We start from the raw sequence: 20,799 nt of genomic DNA, 5'->3' as shown, positions 1-20,799 counted from the left end.
TTTTCCGATATATTGATGGGAGCAATGGAAAGTTGATTTCAACATACATACGGAAAAACGGACATGGCTATATCGAATACGTTATCTATAGCGATCCAGAATATATATACTTTGTGGAGTCGCAAATGAAAAATGTAGAAATTACAAACGGAATGACATACTTATATATACCCTTGCCACTCTTGGTGAAGGGTATAAAAAATAAAACATTCAATATCCCATCTTTGGAGCCCCAAAACACGGGAACTATGGACCAGCAAAATTAAATTCTACCATTGTTTTCAACAGAATTGGTTACGATCGAGATTTTAACTAAAATTACTTACCGTTGATAAATTTTTAGGAGGCTGTGATGGTGGCTGTGGCGGTGGTCCTCGATTTGTTTTCAAATTGGCTTCGGTAGCATTGATATGTGTTTGGGGAGGAGGCGGTGGAGCTGTTGTTGCAGTTGGCTGTTGCAGCTGCTGTTGCTTTTGACGTTTCAACGTCAAATGTTTAGTTAGTTCAGCACTGAAATCCAAAGGACCATTATTAGAGGCGGCCGCATTTGATGTTGTATTAGAGGTTAAAGAAGGTGGACTATTACTGCGATTAATGGAGGCCGATGAAGCACTAGAGGCGGGTGCTAAAAAATAATAAAAAAAAATTAGTTTGTGGAAACAAAAAAAGAAAATAAAACTCAAACTTACTTCTGCTACCATTAACTGGTTTCAATTTTGGCATTGAGGATAAGCCCTCAAAAAGTCCACCGAGTTTAGGGGCTCCATTGCCAATACTATTGTTGTTGTTATTATTATTATTGCTTATATTATTTGAAGCGCCGCTGGTAAGACGTTTAGGTGAACCACCATCACATATTTTACCCGACATGGCTGGACCACTTTTATCCACTGTATTGGTTTTCTTTAATTTTGTACCCTTTTGTATGGATTGCAATAAAGCGGAGCGGGGATCAGCACCGCCCGAAGCTCCGCCTCCCAACTTTAAACCACCCATGATGGGTGGTGGAGGAGGGCCAGGTGGTGGTGGCGGACCCGGGGGAGGGGGTATAGCCATCTATAAATAAAAAATAAGACATACATTATTATTGAACAATTTATAGAGTTTTATAGCAGAATAATAGATAAATACTGGTTTTTTGTTATAATTTCTAATCAATCTCATGATTTTTTTTAAATTTAAAAGAAAATTCTTGTTAACAACATGTGCTTTGTTTAGTTTTATGTTTAAGACTGAATTATACCTAGTTTTCTTGATATTTCAAATTCAATAAAATATTATTTTATGTCTCTTTAATATTGATTTGTAACTAGCAGAAAGAAGCCTACGCATTTATAACTTTGGTGTGTTATTATTTATTAAATTTATTTGCATTATAACTCATTATAGTTTCTTTATTTTGGTTAACAGTGTAGCCTATCATATTGAAAACCTTATACAAAATAATTATTTGTATTGTAGACAGCAATATTTGTTACACTGTGTAGAGTAAATTATGTCGTTATTATTATGGTAGACCTGTGTTATTGTATACATTTATCTACCTACAGTTTCATCAATTGGTTTGGCCACCAAACCAAAAGAAATTACAATAGTGGAGAAATAAAATCTCTTGTCAAATACAAATCAAGCCTACACACATGATTTTATTAATTTTTTGTAAACCCTGAACTGAAATGATTAAAACAGTAACAAATCGTATATGTTGTTTGTTTAACAATTATTTAATTTGTTTTTAACACTTGGCAAGTTAACAAGTTTCATTTTTATTTAGAAGTATTAAGACAAAGTGTTTGAAATTTAAAATATACGTTGTGAATTTTGAAAAATTTAACAGTTCGGTGGGGAATTAAAAAAAAAATCAATAATTTCTAAAAGGATGTTTCATTTTAATTTTAGGAGGTATATTTTTGTTCTGATTTTAAAGATTGTACTACATTTGAGCTTTTGAATTGAAAATTGTTGTTAAAAAGCGCCCAATAGGCAACGCTGGTTATTTGTTTTGTTGTTTTGCTTCTTAATCTTGCAAATATCATTCACTTGAAACTGATACCATTAATTTAATACAAAAATGATGCTGTTTGCATAGAAAATTGTAATATTCTGATCAGACAACATACGGCTCCAGATTTGTGTTTTCGAATTGAACATACATACATATTTATAACAGGCCCAAAGATAGTTAAAAAGCGCTAAATTGGCAACGACGGTTAGTAAATATACCGTTATGTTTCTTTTTCTTGGAAATATCATTCACTTAAAACTGATAGCATGTAGGTTGAAAGGTTGTTAACCCTGTGTCTTGACAAGCCATCAATTTGTTTAATTAGTGAACAATTTATTGTCCTCAGATGCATTTGTCTTGTGTGGAAAGGAACATAACATTGACAAAAGGTGTATAAACAAGACAAATTCAAGTGCGCACACAAAATTGATGGCTAACCAAGATGGGGGGTAAAAATTGCTAAATAGGCAACGCTGGTTAGTTGTTTTAATTCTTATTTTTGGAAATTTCATTCACTTGAAACTGAGAGAATGTATTTTATATACAAATGATTTTGTTTACATAAAAAATTTTATGATTTAGATCATAATTATAAATAGAATGTTAGATCTACAGATGAGCTCTTAAATTGAATATATGAATTTATTTAATTTTAAGAAAATGTTTAAACATACTTCAAAGTAAACGTATTATTATTTGATTTTTCAATCAAATTTTATGAGGACATACAACAATTGTAACATAATGCAAGAGCTTATGAGTAATAAATGCGGAAATCTTAAATTTTACAAAATAAAATAAAATTCATAATAATAAAAAGACTTCTGGCGGCTTTAAATAAATAAAAAAATTGTATATACTATGTATATTAATAAAACAAAATAATATCATAAAAAACTCAACCTTAAAGCGTTGAAAAATTTATTTATTCATAAAATCTTGAAAAGTATAGTAGATAATTAAGATTCTAAACACGTTGTAAGACACAGGCATACAAAAATTGTTCATATGAATGTAAGTAGTATATAAAAGTGATTTTTAAAATTGTTTTGTCTTCCAAAGTAAATAAATAAATATCATTTGTTAAATAAATACATATTTGTTTATATAGAAACAAAATGACAAACCGCTTACAAACGCAATTCCAAATTAAATGCAAAAAAAAATAACGAAATAAATGAATCATGTTTTTCTGTTAATTGTAATAAACATTTTTGTTTAATTAAAACAACAAATGCTTGCTTGCAATTACAGAAAACAATTGCAATGACGTTAGCTTAAAGAAAAATGCAAATTAAAAATCATAGACAAATATGGAATGGTGGTATTGTGACACCAAATTAATGAACATTTTTTTGATATCATACTCAAATTAATAACAATCAATTACTAGTTTTTAAATTTAACTTTATTGTAATATGGAAGTGAGAACTATTTTTGAAAAAATACAACAATTTCTAACAACATTTTATGTGCAATAGAATTTTCTTTTTACTTTTTTCTATAGCCTATGATGTATGATCTAGTAATAATCTAAAAATAATAAAAAAAAAATCGATTTAAATTTATGTTCTTATTATAAAGCTTCATTTGTATATCAAATACATGCTATCATTTAAAAGTGCATGTCATTTGCAAGAAAAAGAATTACATACAAAAAAAGATGCATCTTTCCATTCCTAAATTAAAATATTTTTAACTATCGCAGGTGAGTTTCTTTCGTCTTAAAACAGCTAGAATTGTGCAAAAAAATTAAATCTCAGCAAAAAATTTGTTAAATTTACAACATAAGGTACTTTTTTTTCATTGCAATAAATTGGCATTCAGTATGAAATGATATCATATTCAGGGATGGAAAGTACATTCAAACGCCACAGTGAGGGAATTTGGAAAAAGGAAATAAAAAAGGAAAACGGATAAAACGATTTACATGGCTATATACAGTGGATGACAATACAATGGAAACTTTTTTTGAAAACATTGGGTGTATGACTTAAAAATGTGGAATTTACAATAGATGGCATATATTTGAACGCGGTTTTTGTTTCTAATAATTTATATATCATTTTGAAGGGCACATATCTGCCATTAATTCTTACTTTTAAAAAAAGTGCCGCTGAAGCACACCGATGGCTCACCATAGCTTATTGCGAATGTGTTCCATTGGTTTTGACACGGAAGACAAATATCCCCTAGCCAAAAAAGTTTGAAGACCAAGAATTGGGAGCTACTCAAGCAGGAATTTCAAAACGTTTGCGTGCAGCAGGATTCATCCAAAAGCAGGGAAATTAGGTACCAAACGAATTGAAGCCGAGAGACCTTGAAAAATGATTTTGCATATCCGAAATGATGCTTGAACGCTTTAAAAGAAAATCATTTTTGCACCGAATCATTACTTGCGATCCTTAAATTGATCCATTAAAAAAACAATGTGAAGCCCAGCCAACCAGCCGAATTGACACCAAAACCAAATATCCATGGCGCTAAGGTTATTCTCTGTATTTGGTGGGAGCAAATGAGTCCTATATATTATGAGCTGCTGAAATCTGACCAGACCATCACAGGGAAACTGCACCGAACGCAACTGATTCGTATGAAGCGAGCATTGGCCGAAAAACGTTTTTGAACGTGTTTTGAAGTGGCGTGCTGAATTGCCAGATCTCAATCCCATAGAACTCCTATGGGAAATTATAGATGATAAAGTACGGACAGACAAATTATATGCGGTTATAAGGGAATGGCAAAATATTTCAAAGCAGACGATTTATTATTTAATTGGTTCAATGCATCGTCACTGTGAAGCGGTAATAAAAAACGAGGAATATCCAAAAAAAAATACTGAGTCACTAAAATGACCAGACAATTTTTGTAAAAATTAAACTCGTTTAAATTTTTTTTAAATAATAATTAATACTTCTTAGTTTGCTTTATATTTTCAGCTTTTGTTCTTATGTGTGGTTTTAATATAAATAAAAAAAAATATTTTTTTTTTTAGATTTTTACCACTTAATTGAATATTTGGATAAGTTTCCATTGTATTGTCAATCACTGTAACATTTATATTGTTAATGATCTTAACAAAAATTTGAAAGATTATTATAAATTACTATCAATTTAAAACACTGAATTTATAAACTAAAACACTTAATTATTATTTTCAATCACTATTTTTCTTTATACATTTTAATTTAAAAACCAGTGAAATTTACCTTAAATATGTGTGTTTATAAATTTAATATAATGTATATTAAAATTTATTTAATATCAATAAACTTTAAACAATTAAAATGTTTTTGCTATATCTTTTGTGTTTAAATTTCTTTTGCTAATAATCATCAAATAATTAAAAATGCAAACATGCTTGTTATTTTTTCTGCCAAGCAAAAATTGCTTGCTCTTCTTTTAGTTACAATCTAATTAATATAAATTTATCACTTTGATTAACAGATTAAAAACCCACAACTTTCTTTAATGCACATACAATACGTTTTAATAAAACTTTAAAATAATTTTTCAAACACTTTCAAAATAGAAAAAATAAAAATAAATGCCTAAACCACACACGCACGATCTTTTACACAACACGTTTAATACGGTTTGTTTGTTACAATATATTGAAAAACGGCATTTAACTTTATAAATGCTAAACCTAAAAAAAATCCTAAAGCCAAAGCAATGAATAACAAAAAAAAAAAAAAAACGTTGCGCATGCGATAACAAAAATTATAAATATATCAAGACATAAATAAATACTCTAAAAAATATCATAACAAAACATAGAAAAGGCTAGAAAGAGAGAAACAATCAACAAAACAAACAAAACAATGAGTCATTAAACATAGCGGGAGAGTGCAATTAACAATTGCATACAATTTTGTTTTACTCTATAAAGGGGGGCCATTTACATTTACCCGCACATACTTATTTATACAGATGTAAACATGAGGAGCCTCTTATATAGGAGTGTTTATACGTGTTCGTTTGTGTGTTTTACCATGAGAGCATTTAATGCATAATAATGACATTGTGGAGGTCGCGTAAATGGGCATTTGCATTAATAAAGTAAATATTTTATTTTAAATACAAAGATTTATTACAAATTTTAGTTTTGTTTATTAATTGTTAAAACATACTTTAGCACAATACTAAAGAATTTTACAGTACAATTTAAAATTTACTTTTTGTTTTAGAACACTTACATATTTAAAAGGAATAAAATGTAATAGTTTTAAAACAAATGAAACTAAAGCACGAATTAAACCCTCGGACTTTTTATTTTACTACATTTTAAAACGTTCTATATATTTAAAGTGAATAAAATGTAAAAATTCTAAAATTAAAAAATTATAATGGCTGAGCAAATTTGAAGTTTTAAATTAAAATATCCGTCAATTGATGAAATGTCAAGAATTGAGCGGTCACTCTTTGGCATACAGTGGTGGAAAATACAATGGAATCTTTTCCAAATACATGTAATTTCCATATTTTTCATTTGCGTCCCAAAAAGTCGATATATAGTGAATGTGTTCCATCGTTTTCAACGTACGAGAGAAGGTTTGTTCGGTTCAGAAGTGGTGATTTTGATACTGATTTTGACACAAAGTAGTTTGAAAGCCAAGAATTGGAGGCATTAATCCATGAAGATTTTTGTAAAACTCAACAAAAGCTTGCAAAATTATTGGGAGCTACTCAAGCAGCAATATCAAAACGTTTGAGAGCAGCAGAATTCACACAAAAGCAGGAAATTGAGTACCATAAGAATTGAAGCCGACAGACCTTGAAAGACGATTTTGCATTTCCGAAGTGCTGCTTGAACGCTATAAAAGAAAATCATTTTTGCACTGAATGAAAACTGGATCCATTGTAAAGCCAGGCCAACCAGCCGAATCGACACCAAAGTCAAATATCCATGGCGCTAAGGTAATTCTTTGTATTTGCTGGGAGCAAAAGGGTCCTATCTATTATGAGCTGCTGAAATCTGGCCAGACCATCACAGGGAACCTGTACCAAACGCAACAGATTCGTTTGAAGCTAGCATTGACCGAAAAAAGTAATATTCCACAATACATGAAGCCGTAATATTCCACCATGACAATCAATAATATTTTTGCCTAAATCTCGGATACTATGTATTTCAATCTCTGAGCATAATGTAACTTTGGATCCATAATGGGGTAATTTCGGGGAAAATATTTTTTTAAGCCCGATACTTTAATGGAAACCTGGAAAACTCCCTATGTAAGTAAATATCTTGATAATGATAGTGTATAGCCATGGCAATAAGCTTTATTTTAGCATAAAATAAGATTCTGAACTGAAATTCGGAGAAATTATCCAGATTTCACACTAAATCGGGGAAAGAAACAAAAACGATTTCCTTAATAAATATTTTTTTCACAAATACTGTTTTTGTTCTAATAAGATAAAGGGTATTTAAGATTCTTTACAGCCGAACATAGTACTCTGGACTTGTGTCATTTTTATACCCTACACCACCATAGTGGGGAGGGTATAATGCGTTTGTGCAGATGTTTGTAACGCCCAAAAATATTAGCCTAACACCCACCTTAAAGTATACAGGTCGCAATTTTGAAGATATTTCGATCAAATTTGGTACATGTTACTTTTTCGGCCCAAGGACCAAGCCTATTGAAACTGGCTAAAATCGGTCCATTATTTCACCTAGCCCCCATACAAATGTCCCATCGAAATTGGACTTTATCGGTCATAAATGTTTAATTTATCTATGTATCTACACAAATTTCGCACCAAATAAGTTTTATATATACAAAATTCATGTCACCAAATTTTGTTACGATCGGTCCATAATTAGTCATAGCTCCCATATAGACCCGCTTCCGAAAATCACTTTAACGTGCATAAATCGCTTAAAAATGTTGGTATACACACAAAATTCAACATAGTTAACTTTAATATCGACATAAATCACATGACCTAAGTTTATGGTGATCGGTCCATAATTGGTCATAGCTCCCATATAAGGCCCACTTCCGAAAATCACTCAAAAATATAAATTGTTGATATTTTAAAAGAAAAATATTTTTACTTATTTACTTGGTGTAGGGTATTATATGGTCGGGCTTGACCGACCATACTTTCTTACTTGTTTTTTATTTATTTTGTGCTGAGTAATTTCAATAACAACAAAAAAGGCAAGTCTTTCTGGAAATTTAAATAATTTATACAACGAATATATCAAAGTAAATAGATTTCAAAACGTATTTTCATTCATTTATTTATTGTACGTACAATAATAATTGATTAATAATAAACAGATTCTTTGTTAATTAGTAATGCAGTAATATTGTTAGCGGCATATACAGAACAAATGTAGTTGTATGGCAGCTCTATGATTCATAGTGTTGCAAAGTGTTTAAATTATAGGGTACCGTTAAAAATGTTAAACTTTATAAATTTAAAATAAACGTTAAAGTTATAAAATATAGTAAAACTTGTAAAATTTAAATAAAAATTTACTTTTTTTAACTAAATTAGTCATAAAGCCTAAATAATACTTTAGTTTTTTATTACTTTAAAAATAATTAAAATAAAAAAAACTTTTGTTAAAGTCCAACTTACAAAAAACATGACCGGTTACATTAAAACAAAAACCCAACCACAACACTTAATTTTTCTAAGAAACTTTGGTGACTAAACCTTAAACTGAATTTAAAATTTTATGTGTTATTTAACAAACAAAAAATTGCACATTTAAATCACCAACAAAAATTTAAGAAAAAATATTACTTTAAATATTTAAAAGACATTTCTTTTAACTAAATGAGTAATACATATCTCATATAAAATGAGCTGGAAATTAATAGTTTTAATTTATTTTTTTTTTATATAAAAGACAGAAAATAACTTGTTTAAATAAACTTGTTTATATATTTTTAAATTTATATGCGAGTATAATAAATATAAATATGTATGGTATATAAAATGTTTTATGATCACAACTCAGAGTGTGCGTAGATCATTTGTTTTATTTAGTATTTGAATTAATATGGAAGTGGTTATGGACATTTATGTGTCTGGTTGTACATTAATCTCTTTCTCTGTCTATAGCTATAGATTGTGGCCAAGTGTTAGGATGTTTTTAATTTTTTTTATAATTATTTGCAAATAAAACGCAATTTCTTAAGACTTGTGGTTGGAATTTGTCATTCATTTATATAAATATAAATAAATAAAATGTTCTCATTAGTTATTTTAAAATTTACACCATTTGCCTTGGTAATTGAGAATTTTTGGTATTTAAAACAAAACATTCGGTTTTGTTTTAATAATAAATCGACCTCGTTCAGCGCTTCCTCTAGGAAGTGTTCCGAACCTCGCTGAGGAAGTGTTCGGGGACCTTCAATCCAGGACGATATATTGTCCGTATGTTGAAATCAACTTTCCAAAGACCTCAAATAACATGATTGATACATCAATATATCCGCTATAGTTCTGCTCCGGTAGCTATTTAAATTCGGGTAAATCGGCCCTCAAGTTTTTAGCCATATCGCGAATACTAAGTCGTATATAAAGCCATTTGGACCAATAATGCATCAAAATCGGGAAAAATATATGGAACACAATTTTTTTTCCAAACTATTTTTTTTTTGCATAAAAGTTTTTTCATTATTAATTTAAAAAAAATATTAAAAATTAAAAAAATTTTGAAAACAAAAATTTGTTTCTACCGACAATGGCTCAAAATTGGGAAATATTTTTACAACAATAATTTTGTTTGTCACCAAAAATTATTTTTGTCACAAAAAACGTTTCACCAAAAATAATTTTCCAACGAAATTTTTTTTAAACAAAAATTTTTTTTTGTATTTTCTTACTTTTTTCAAGCGAATATCACTCTTACTTGTTTTTATAAAACTGAAAATTTTTATTTTGTAATTTGTAAAATATTTCTTTTTAAACGGCTTAAGTTTTCCCCGATCGATATTCATACACAATGATTAAATTTTTGTTTGTTTTTATTTTGCCAGCATAAACATAAATATTTATGACTACCGCCTAAAACCATTAACCAAAGTCCAATAAGTACATTTTTGTGTGAAGTGAAGTACGAAACATATTTAAATAAAAAAAAGAAAACTGTATGTATTAAACATTGCATGATGATGATGTACTTAATACATGTGCTACATACATTCAAAACACCATATAAATTTGTTTAATATACAGACAATTGCAAAAAAAAAATTTTAAATTTTCCAAAAATGTATCACCTAAAATTCCCTGCCTGTTTTTATGACTCGTGTTCTCCTTGCTTCATTTTATGGGTGTTTAAAATTTTGTGTATTTTCCAAATTATTTCTTACATTTTATGTATTTAGTCATTTTATAATAAACAAATAAGAATATGACTTAAATATTGTACGAATGTCAAAGTATATTAATTTAATGTTTTTCATATAAGTTTACATAGGAATCGCTTTATGTGCTTTTTGTGGAGTTATAAAAGAATTAAGCACGACTACATTCGTAAATGCAGTATTATTGCAACACTACAGCATAATACAAGTTAAGTATACGAAAACGCATGTTTGGCATCACTGTTTTATGTCAAACGTCTTTTTTTACAGCAACTACTTGTCAGTGCTGCCAAATCCTGTAAGCAAAGTATAACAGTGGCATCACTTTAATTCATAGTGTTGCCAAATATTCTAATAAGCCGTTATATTGTATTGTTTACATTATTTCATGCAGGGCTGTATATTTTCATTTACCTACATAAATTCATTAAAAACTACTTTATTTCAAACCAATTTTTTGTCATTAGCTGTATATAGGGGCTTTTAGCATTGCATAAAAAAAATCACCAGTCTATCAAAAGTGGGCTATAAAAACCTTAACAAAGACGTCGGCAAAAGGAAAAAAAACACACAAATAAAAACAAACAAAACTTGAAGATTTTTGTGTAAAATACTACATGAATGAATAGAGGAGGTTTGTATATGAATATATGTAGTTAAAATTTGAACTGTAATATGTTTGAAATATACAATATAAAACAACACAAACGGTAAACGCCCTTTGCTAACTTTGATTTTTTCTATATATTTTTTTTGTTTAGTTTGTTTATTTTTGTTTACTATTTACCATTATGAGGTGAAATACCTTTTGAGCAGAGAAAAAAAAAACAAACAGAAAAGAAAAAAACACATGTAACTTAACGTAATATTATAAAAAATGCACAAAATTATAAAAAACAACCTACAAGAATGGCAGAAGATTGTGTTACTAAAACATAGCTGTAAAGTTTGTTAAACGTTACGTTTAAGTAACGTAACTTTCTGAGGTAATTAGTGTCAAATTTTGTCAAGTTCTGTTAAATGTTATGGGAGACACACTACCGAAAACGATTGGTAACGTGTTTTATCTCTATGAACCAGTTTAAAAACTTTAAGAAATAATGCAAAAGCTCTATTATACTGTTTCCTAAGAATAAATATTTAATAAAAAAAAGTACTGGTCCTATTTGCAACTGCGCCTCAATAATCTTTTAAAATTATGTACATATTGTCATAAATTGTTCTCATATGTTTTATTAGCTGCATAAAAACGTACAAAATTACATTTGTTACCCACTGTACGTAATGTGTGTAGTAATTTTACGCTTGACTATTTTTTTTGATATGTCGTCTCCAGCAAAATAAAAATAAGTGTGTGTTGCTCTAATAAAATGACCAAATAAACGTAATTCATTAAATATTTTATATGTCCATCTGTTAGACTGACTGACGGTCTTTTTATTTGTTACGTTACACATAATAAATAAGTAAATAAATATATATTAGAGAAACATTTTGGTATGTGAATGATGTGTTTTTTTATGTGGTACATTTTTATTGACTGTTACAGAATATTAATAAGGCTACTTACATCATTCTATTACACTGTACTATTTCAATAAATACAACTCTGTGTGTAAATCATGTCATTCTTAATGCTTAATGACAATTACATATAAGAAGAAGAAGATTATGTGTGAGAGTATGTGAGACAGCAGCCGTTATCATATTAGGCTGAATGACAATATCATGAAGAAGATTATAAGTTCCTGTGAGAAAGTGTGTAAGTAAGACAAGAAGCCAGTGTTGTTACTAATGGCGTTTGTGGTTTTGGCTAATGTTAATTGTAACTACACTAGTTGCAAATGTCAAACAGAGTTACATAATTATAGTTTTTTTCTTTCTAATTTACAAAAATATTATTGTTTTCAATTATGTTTGTAAATAAATAAACGTTATTATAAAATCACAGCGGCAGTAGTAATTTAATATGTTTTTAAATATTGTACAAAAAACAACAGCAACAACAAATACATATAGCAAATGACACATTATCTACGCCAAGTAAAATAGAGGCGTGTTATAATCAAAATATTTGATTTTGCGGTAAATGCAAATAAATGTAACATTAGAGTGACAAGTTACTGACAATGATGGTGAGATAGATGGTAATAGTAGTGGTTGGTGGTTGGTAATGGCGATGAGGTTATAAAATTAAAACACAACAACACAAAATTTTATATTCGATTTTAAACTTAAATAGAATTTGCTAAACAGCAGTGATTAATAAATTAGCATATGAAATAATTGAACTAATGGAAATGCAAAAAAAATAAATAAAAAGGAGTGTTGCACGAGCGATTCGAGGGCAAGGTCATCTCACGTGGAGGTTATGAGAACAGGCCTCCGAGATCGTGAGATTTCGACTTTTTTGTGGGATTTCGATTTTTTATGGAATTTTCTTAAGTCGCAGGTCTATGGGAATAAGCCACAAACAGCGGCTCTAAAAGCCAACATAATCCATGACATTGGTAATTTGGTCAATTCAGCCTGATTTTTGCTCCAGTCATGGAAAATTTGACATTTTGGAAGCGCTCTACCCAGCGAAACAGAGAGTCATGGAGAGTATGATTAACTGCCATCTTGTAAATATATATAGAGTCCAACAATTAACTCAGCTACCAGCAGTATGACTTTCGTAGACGACACTCTACGGGAGATTTGCTAGCCTTCCTAATGGATAGGTGGCTCTAGATATTTCTAAGGCGTTCGATAGAGAGTGGCATGGTGCGCTTTTGGTGTCGGAAATAACTTCTCTCGATTTATATCGATGGAAATAGATGGAATCTCATCAAACGAGTTCGAGATTAATTCAGGGGTACCGCAAGGCTCCGTCCTTTTCCCAACTCTATTTCTTATCTTTCTAAACGACCTTCTACGTCAAACTTCCTGTCTACTCTTTTGCAGATGACAGCAACATTTGCCATTCAATTATAGACCAAGCCTGCCGGAGATTGGGACAATGAGGCAAAACATGAATGATATGCTTAACCAAGATCTTGTGACAATCTATGAATGGGATTGTGCGAATAGAGTCGATTTTAATGCATCATGTTGCTCCATCTGCTTTTGATGTTCTAGGCATGAGTATTCAATGCGAAGTCCGCTGGACAAAACACATTTTCAAGCCGAAAATGTGCTTCGAAAGAAGCATTCAAGTGCCTTGGTTTTCTAAAACGATGTAGGAAATACTTCACTCCATCTGATTTCCTTACTATTTACACCACTTATATCCGAACCAAAATGGAATACAACTCTCATGTGTGGGCCAGTGCTTCGAAGTCTATTCGGGAGTTACTGTTTCACTGTTCTACCGATACTACAAAGGTAGGTGCTCTGCTGAAATTAGGGAACTTTTTCCCGAAACACTTTTTTCGGCAAGGGCTCATCAATTCGTTATCCTCTGGACAACACATTACAGGGAAAATTCGTTCTTTAGCCGAAGTCTTTCCTGTCACTTTCAATATAGGAAAATTCAAATCAACTGTCTACAAACACTACTCCATCTATCCTCCCTCCCATAACCAATTTTCCTAGTTCCAATACAATGTATTGCATGAGTAGGGGTAATGCTCTGATATAAACAGCCCGATTATGAATAAAAAATTTCCCGGGAGTTTTTTCCCATTGAATTTGTATAGAAAAAATGGGAAAAGAGAGAAAACTCCCGGGAAATTTTTATTCATAATTTGTTTTATTTAAATTTAAAGATAGGAAGCGCTTAATGAAAAACCTTAAATATAATTTTCCTAATGATGAAGTGCATGTTTAAGATAAACTTAATATTTTTGAAAGTAAAGGTATTAATAACTACAACAATAACTGCGAGAATAATAATTAAAATTGATTTAAATTTTCGTTTAACACTTTTCCATTGTGTGCTCGAAAACTTGTTTATTTTTCAAATTAGGATTAATTTAAACTTTTTAACACATGTTTAAAATGGAAGCAATACAAGTACTTATCTGCAAATAAACTATTTTTTACTGAAATCATAAGAACAGTGAAAGCAGTAATATGGCATCATAAAAGCAGTAATATAGCATCACTGCAGCATAATAATAAAAACAAACTTGGCAGCACTGCTTTAATAACAAGCATTCTTCTTCTTCTTCACACAATATTTATGTGTGAGTGTATGTTTGTAAAATGCAAAACTGTTAGTTTTATATGTAAAGATAAATATTAACCCCGAGTCTATACTTGACAAATATTTATCATAACAATGAGGTTTGTTATCAAGCCAAAGTTGCCTAAGCAAAAGCACTAGCAGTTTTGCCATAACGAAGCAATAAATAGAAACTATACCTTATAATTTTTTATTTTGACAACCATTTTGACGTTGAAAAATTTATCAGGTTTAGTCATAGGATAATGAAATTACATGTTAAAGAAACGATTCTTTTAACTCCCTTATATGTATGTATGTAATTGAAAGTCTATCTATGTGAAGAGAGATGTTCAAGTAAGTACTACTATTATACATGTATGTTTGTGTACATTATTTTTACGTTATGCAAATTAATGAAAATTAACAAATTTGTTACGTTTATTTGTTCAATATACTCGCTGCAAAATTCCTACATACCTATACATTTTTAACATTTTATTGGCAAATAATGTTACGTAGAAAAAATTTGTGTTTGAAGTGAACAGAAAAAAAAAACATTTAAAAAAGTGTTTAAAAAAAAAGCGAAAGTATTGGGAAAATCGTGATTTTTGAAACACACAATTGTAACGTTTCTCCAATGAAAGTGCAATAACCTTAATAATATTAAAAAAAATTCTAAGAAATTTTTGTACTTTTAATTAATTTCAAGGCAGGGCAAAGAACATATTCTGGGAAAATTAACAACAATTTTAACAACTTTAAAGAAATTTGTACTGGAAATATATATTTCAATTAAAATGAAATTTAATTGACATAAACTTTATCACGGAACCCTTTTTTCCCCTTGGTTATGACTGTATGAATCATTATAAATAGTACTATTTTCTTATAATTTTTAATACGTTTTTTTTTTCATTCTAATTTTTGTACAATCTTATCTAGAGGTAAACATATTTTATTTCTCTCTATTATTTCTATATACATAAGTGTTTAATTGTTTGTATTTATCTATTTGAAAGTTAAAGAGAGAAAAGTGTAAAACAAATATAAAGTTAAATAGTTTAAAAGGCTAAACGTTTCCTTATAAATATTACATTTTAGCTGTTTTTATCTCTCACTCTCTCTTTATTTTGTTTATTAATATTTACAATTTGAATAACAAGTCGTCAATAAATAAACAAATGTCAACTTTTGCTCTGACATGATAATGCAGCAACAAGGTGTTTTATTAAAACAAAAAATAATAAAAAAAAGAGATAAACAAATAAAAAGTAATATTGTTTAAATAGATTAAATAAGTATATAAAATAAGTTAAAAGAAACACCTAACATTTGTAATTTACCCAGACAGATTATGAGTCATTTAAGAATGACATAAAAGCGATCAAAAGCTATCCTAAATTTTAACTAATGTGAACATTTTGTAGCTTTTATAACATTTAGATCAATATTTTCTTAAATTTGTTGATCATGTACATTAAAAAATGGAGTAATGTTGTGTAATTTGTGTTTTCTTGCACCAATTTTCCCTAAATGTTTGCATTTGTTAAAAAAAATGTATGACATCAATTAAACCGTTGACGTAAAGCTGTAATGCCAAATATAATAACAAGGGGGCGGATTTATATGCAATTTCATGTTATTTCTCGAACGTCCAAATATTGTTTTCAATATTTATCTTAAAGTATAATTTGTTCAATGGTAAAAAAGATTCGCCACAACCAAATTTTAGATCTGCTAATGAACAATAGTTTTACTTTTTCATGAAAATATGTTTATATCAATAAATATAAAGGCTTGATGTAAATCTAAAATATGCCATCAATCAATTTAAACGATTTCTAACTTAATTTTCTTTAAAATTTTAAGTTAGGCTTAGCAAAAGTCAAGAAGCGACATCTCTGTGAATAATATTGTTGTAAAACGTTAAAATAAACCGTTATATTACTTTGTTTACATTATTTAATTTGTACAGTGGCATCACTGTAAATAATAGTGTGGTAAAACAGGGTTGTTATTTTACAATGGCATCACTTTTATTAGCAGTGTTGTAAAACGTTAAAAATTAACCTCTATATTCTACAGTTTTGTCAATTTTTAGCCAGCCCACGTACATACGTATATAAACTTTAGTATAAATACTTATAAATGTTTGTAAAATAATCCTTGACAAGCACTTGTTTAAGATATAATTACAATGCGTCTACGATTACAATTGTTCAAATGTATGAATTGCAAGTTGTTGTTTTTTTTATTGTTTTAGTCTAGATCGCTCGCTGCAGCAGCTAAATAAAGTAAATTTATAGTAGAACAAGTAAATTGGACCTTAATTTTTTGGTTTGTTTGTTTGTGTGTTTTTTGCGCTTTTCATGTTTGGTTGAAAATGTGATTACGCCAACTTGAGTGTGCATTTGTGGTTTTAATGCAACAAAATCTAAATTAAAACTAAGAAAACAAAAAAAAAACTAAATAGAAAAATAAACTATATAGTTTTTATTAAAGCACGTATTTATTTATGTATGTATGTGGAAATGATGTTCATGTTCAAGTTATAAAATAAATTAATGAAAAAGTTCTATATTACATATATTTAAATAGAACAATGACAAAGTGTGGCTACACTGTACGTATGTTTATTTATTTATTGTTGTTGTTGTGGTTGTTAATAACACAGAGATGTTAATCGTGTTGAAAAAAATATGACAATAATATTGTTGAAGATGATGACAACAATGTTGTAGTTGTTATGAATGATGGTGAGCTGATGATGTTGATGATGGATGAATGCAACATGTGTTGCTTACATGTACATCATTTATATACCGCAATAATAATAACAATCCAGCAAATAACAACAAAAACACAGTTGTGAGTCATTGACAATTTTGTTTATTCATTGTTGCTGCTGCAAAATGAATTATATGAAAAAAATAATGTATAAATTACGGTTACTTTACAACTATTAAACTAAATCTTTAGTTTTCATTGTTACCAGAACTTTAGAAGTCTTAAATCTTAAACAAACAAAAAAATATTTTTAATAAAAAAAAAACTTTATGAAAAATAATTGTTTCTGCAACACTTTGGAAAGATCAATTGACTTTCACATACAAATGTCAGTGGACCAATGGCCTTTGAACACCTCTCAACACGCCCATATGAAGGAGTACTCGGTTGAGTGTAGAAACAATAGTTTGTGGATTTCGCTTCTCACAGAAAATGCAAATTAAATGAAGCCGAGCATAAAGTTATTTTCTCTTCTTCTTCCTAGCTATTTAAAAAAATATCTAAGAAAAGAGGAGAGCTATAGAGAAATCGCAATGAAAATATAATATATATTAATTGTTGAGGATCCCGTCTGCGTTTTAAGTTGTCAAAACTTTATATATAAGTTTTGACAAATTTGTGTTCACTCGTAAGTAGGATATATTGAGAAATCCCTTAAGTTTGGCAATTTCAAACTGGTAGCCTTTGTGGATATATAAAAGGGGTTTTAACAATGTGGAGTCTGTCACTATAGGATCAGCCATACGAGAGCCAGTGGTGGATCAATCGATTGTTAGGTTTATCAAGAACCTACTAAACTACTAGATCATCAGTTAGGGAATGGGAACGTCTTCGATCTCGAGAGTACCTTAACTCCACTTCTGTAGAATTTGGCTGTCCACTGAATGCTTCGGAATTTGGATTCCATGAACTATAAAATTGTTGCCTATGCGAATGATGTAACGATGATAGTTTCAGGAATCCTCTCAAACAAGATATCGCAGAGACTGAAGACGGCTTTTATAAAATCCAAGAAACATCGCCTGTGGATTAGGTGTAATTCCGATCCAAACTGAACTTGTATTGATTCCAAGGAGATACAAAATTCCTCTTTTCAAACTGCCCCGATCACAACACGCCTATATGAAGGAGTACTCGGTTGAGTGTAGAAACAAAAGTTTGCGGATTTCGCTTCTCACAGAAAATGCAAATTAAATGAAGCCGAGCATAAAGTTATTTTCTCTTCATCTTCCTAGCTATTTACAAAAATATCTAAGAAAAGAGGAGAGCTATAGAGAAATCGCAATGAAGATATAATAGATATTAATTGTTGAGGATCCCATCTGCGTTTTAAGTTAACAAAACTTTTTATATAAGTTTTAACAAAGGAGTGCCATATCTCCACTTCTGTAGAATTTGGTTGTCCTTAGAATGCTTAAAAAATTGGATTCAGTGAACTATAAAACTGTTGCCTATGCGAATGATGTAGCGGTGGAAGTTTCAGTAATCCACTTAAACCCGCAAGTCTGTTTTTCGGCTGAGACGGCACAGAAACTGAAGGACTAACAAGTTCATGATGCATCGACAGTGGATTAGGAGTAAATCCGAGCAAAACTGAACTTGTATTGTTTTCAAGAAGATAAAAGATTCCTTTCGGATAGCCCAAATACCTGACAAAAAACTATCCTGTAAACATAACACTCAGGTAAGGACAGCAAAAAGCCATTTGGCATGAAATATGGAATTAAACCTAGAAATCTAAAATTTGACTTTTTGAAGTCGTCATTAGTTCGAAATTATTCTATGTGGTCTCTGTATGGTGAAAAGCACTAGGCAGGACCTCAAACTGTACTGTCATTGAATGAGTATTAAGTAGAATAACAATCCAGATAACAGGAGCCTGGACTCTGACAAAGTCTCTCATTACAATGTTTTACTGTATTCCGGTGGATTTAATGGACAGGAAGCTAGTATTTTAAGGAATATCCTGAATCTTCCGGATCACATATAACAGAATATTGGATGGGAATATTCGTGGGGTGATGATATTCGTATATATCAACCCATTCTTCAAGAGAAACTTCGGTTTCTCAATCCCAAATGTCAAGAGCACATCTCAAAGGAGTCACTTAACTCTGTAAAATTTGGCTGTCCACCAGAAAGCTTCGGAAATTGGATTCCATGAACTCTAAAACTGAAGCAATGAAATTGGATTAGGTGTAAATCCGAGAAAAAATGAACTTGTATTGTTTCCAAGAGGATTGAACACTTTCGGACAGCCCAAAATACCTGACAATAAACTGTACTCTAAACCCATCACTCGAGTAAGGGCAGCAAAATGGGGAATTAAACCCAGAAATCTAAAATTTGTCTATTTGAAGCCGTCATTAGATCCATATTCTATGGAGTCCCAAAATGGTGTAAATCACTAGACAGGACCTCAAACTGTACTGTCGTTGAACGAGTATTAAGAAGAATAACTATCCAGATAAATAGAGCCCTGCGAACGACTCTGAAAAAGTCTCACTTTACAAAGATAGACTGGATTCCGGTGGATTTAATGAACAGGAAGCTAGTATTTTAAGGAATATGCTGAATCTTCCGGATCTGACTGGCTTAGATATAACAGAATGTTGGGTGGGGATATTCCTATATACCAACCGCGTTCTTCTCGTGAAACTTCACTTTCTCAATCTTAAATGTCACGGATTAGCGATTCGGCATCCTCTGATACCGAAGAGATGTCCCCCTCTTCTAATAGGGGAGTGCAAACTGGCGGAAGTGTCTAAATCCTGGAATTTTGGATAGGTACATATTTTAGCATCCCAAGTGGGTGTAGTATTCTTAAGGCTGAGATATGATCTTTAAACAGAACAGCTAACTGACTTAGTTATAACATAATATTGGGTAGGGATATTCGTATATATACTGAAAGCTCTAGACATGATCTCAAACTGTACTCTGACAAAGTCTCTCTTTACAAAGCTATACTGGATTCCGGTGGATTTAATGGACACTCCAGCTAACTGGCTTAGATATAACAGAATATTGTGTGGGAATATTCTTCTTGAGAAACTTCGGTTTCTCAATCCCAAATGTCACGGATTAGAGACTCGACATCCTCTGATACAGAGGAGATGTGCCCCTCTTAAAAAAGGGGAGAGCAAATTGGCGAAAGTGTCTAAATCCTGGAATTTTGGATAGGATCCCAAATGGGTATGGTTTTCTTAAGGCTGATATATCATCTATAAACAGAGTAGCTAACTGACTTAGCTATAACAAAAACTTGGGTATATATACTGACAGACAAGCAGCTAAAAATCCCTGACAGATGTGTACACAACGAAGAGTCAAGTCCAGGCATGCTTAAATGAGATGCCAAGATTGTCGTACTTGTACGGGTTCCTGGACATGGGGTCATACAGGCAACTGTTAATGACTATAATGACCGACGAGAATATGGATTTCCTACTGTATTTCCAATGAATTCGGCATCTTAAAATGAGTTGGCTAGCTAGTCGACAGTCGCAATTACATGG

At 30.4% G+C, this 20,799-nt stretch overlaps 1 protein-coding gene across 6 annotated transcripts in view; it reads right to left on the bottom strand.

Annotated features, from left to right (window-relative positions):
* The window catches only part of Vrp1 (Verprolin 1), a 43,408-nt gene that overhangs the window by 10,553 nt on the left and 12,056 nt on the right, over positions 1-20,799 (bottom strand). For 5 of the 6 annotated variants that reach the window (XM_065510970.1, XM_065510968.1, XM_065510973.1 and 2 more), the window contains exons 3-4: positions 690-1,056; positions 327-625 (exon numbers count right to left, since the gene is read on the bottom strand). In XM_065510970.1, the coding sequence (XP_065367042.1) occupies positions 327-625; positions 690-1,056 (666 nt within the window). Of the gene's footprint in view, positions 1-326; positions 626-689; positions 1,057-5,214; positions 5,370-20,799 lie in introns of those variants that run through there. The other variant, XM_065510972.1, reaches the window with a different exon arrangement.

Source organism: Calliphora vicina, chromosome 5 (genome assembly GCF_958450345.1).
Source record: "Calliphora vicina chromosome 5, idCalVici1.1, whole genome shotgun sequence".
NCBI classification, from domain to species: Eukaryota; Metazoa; Arthropoda; class Insecta; order Diptera; family Calliphoridae; genus Calliphora; species Calliphora vicina.
Note: the sequence above shows the minus strand (reverse complement) of the source record. Positions and strands in the feature narration are given on the sequence as shown.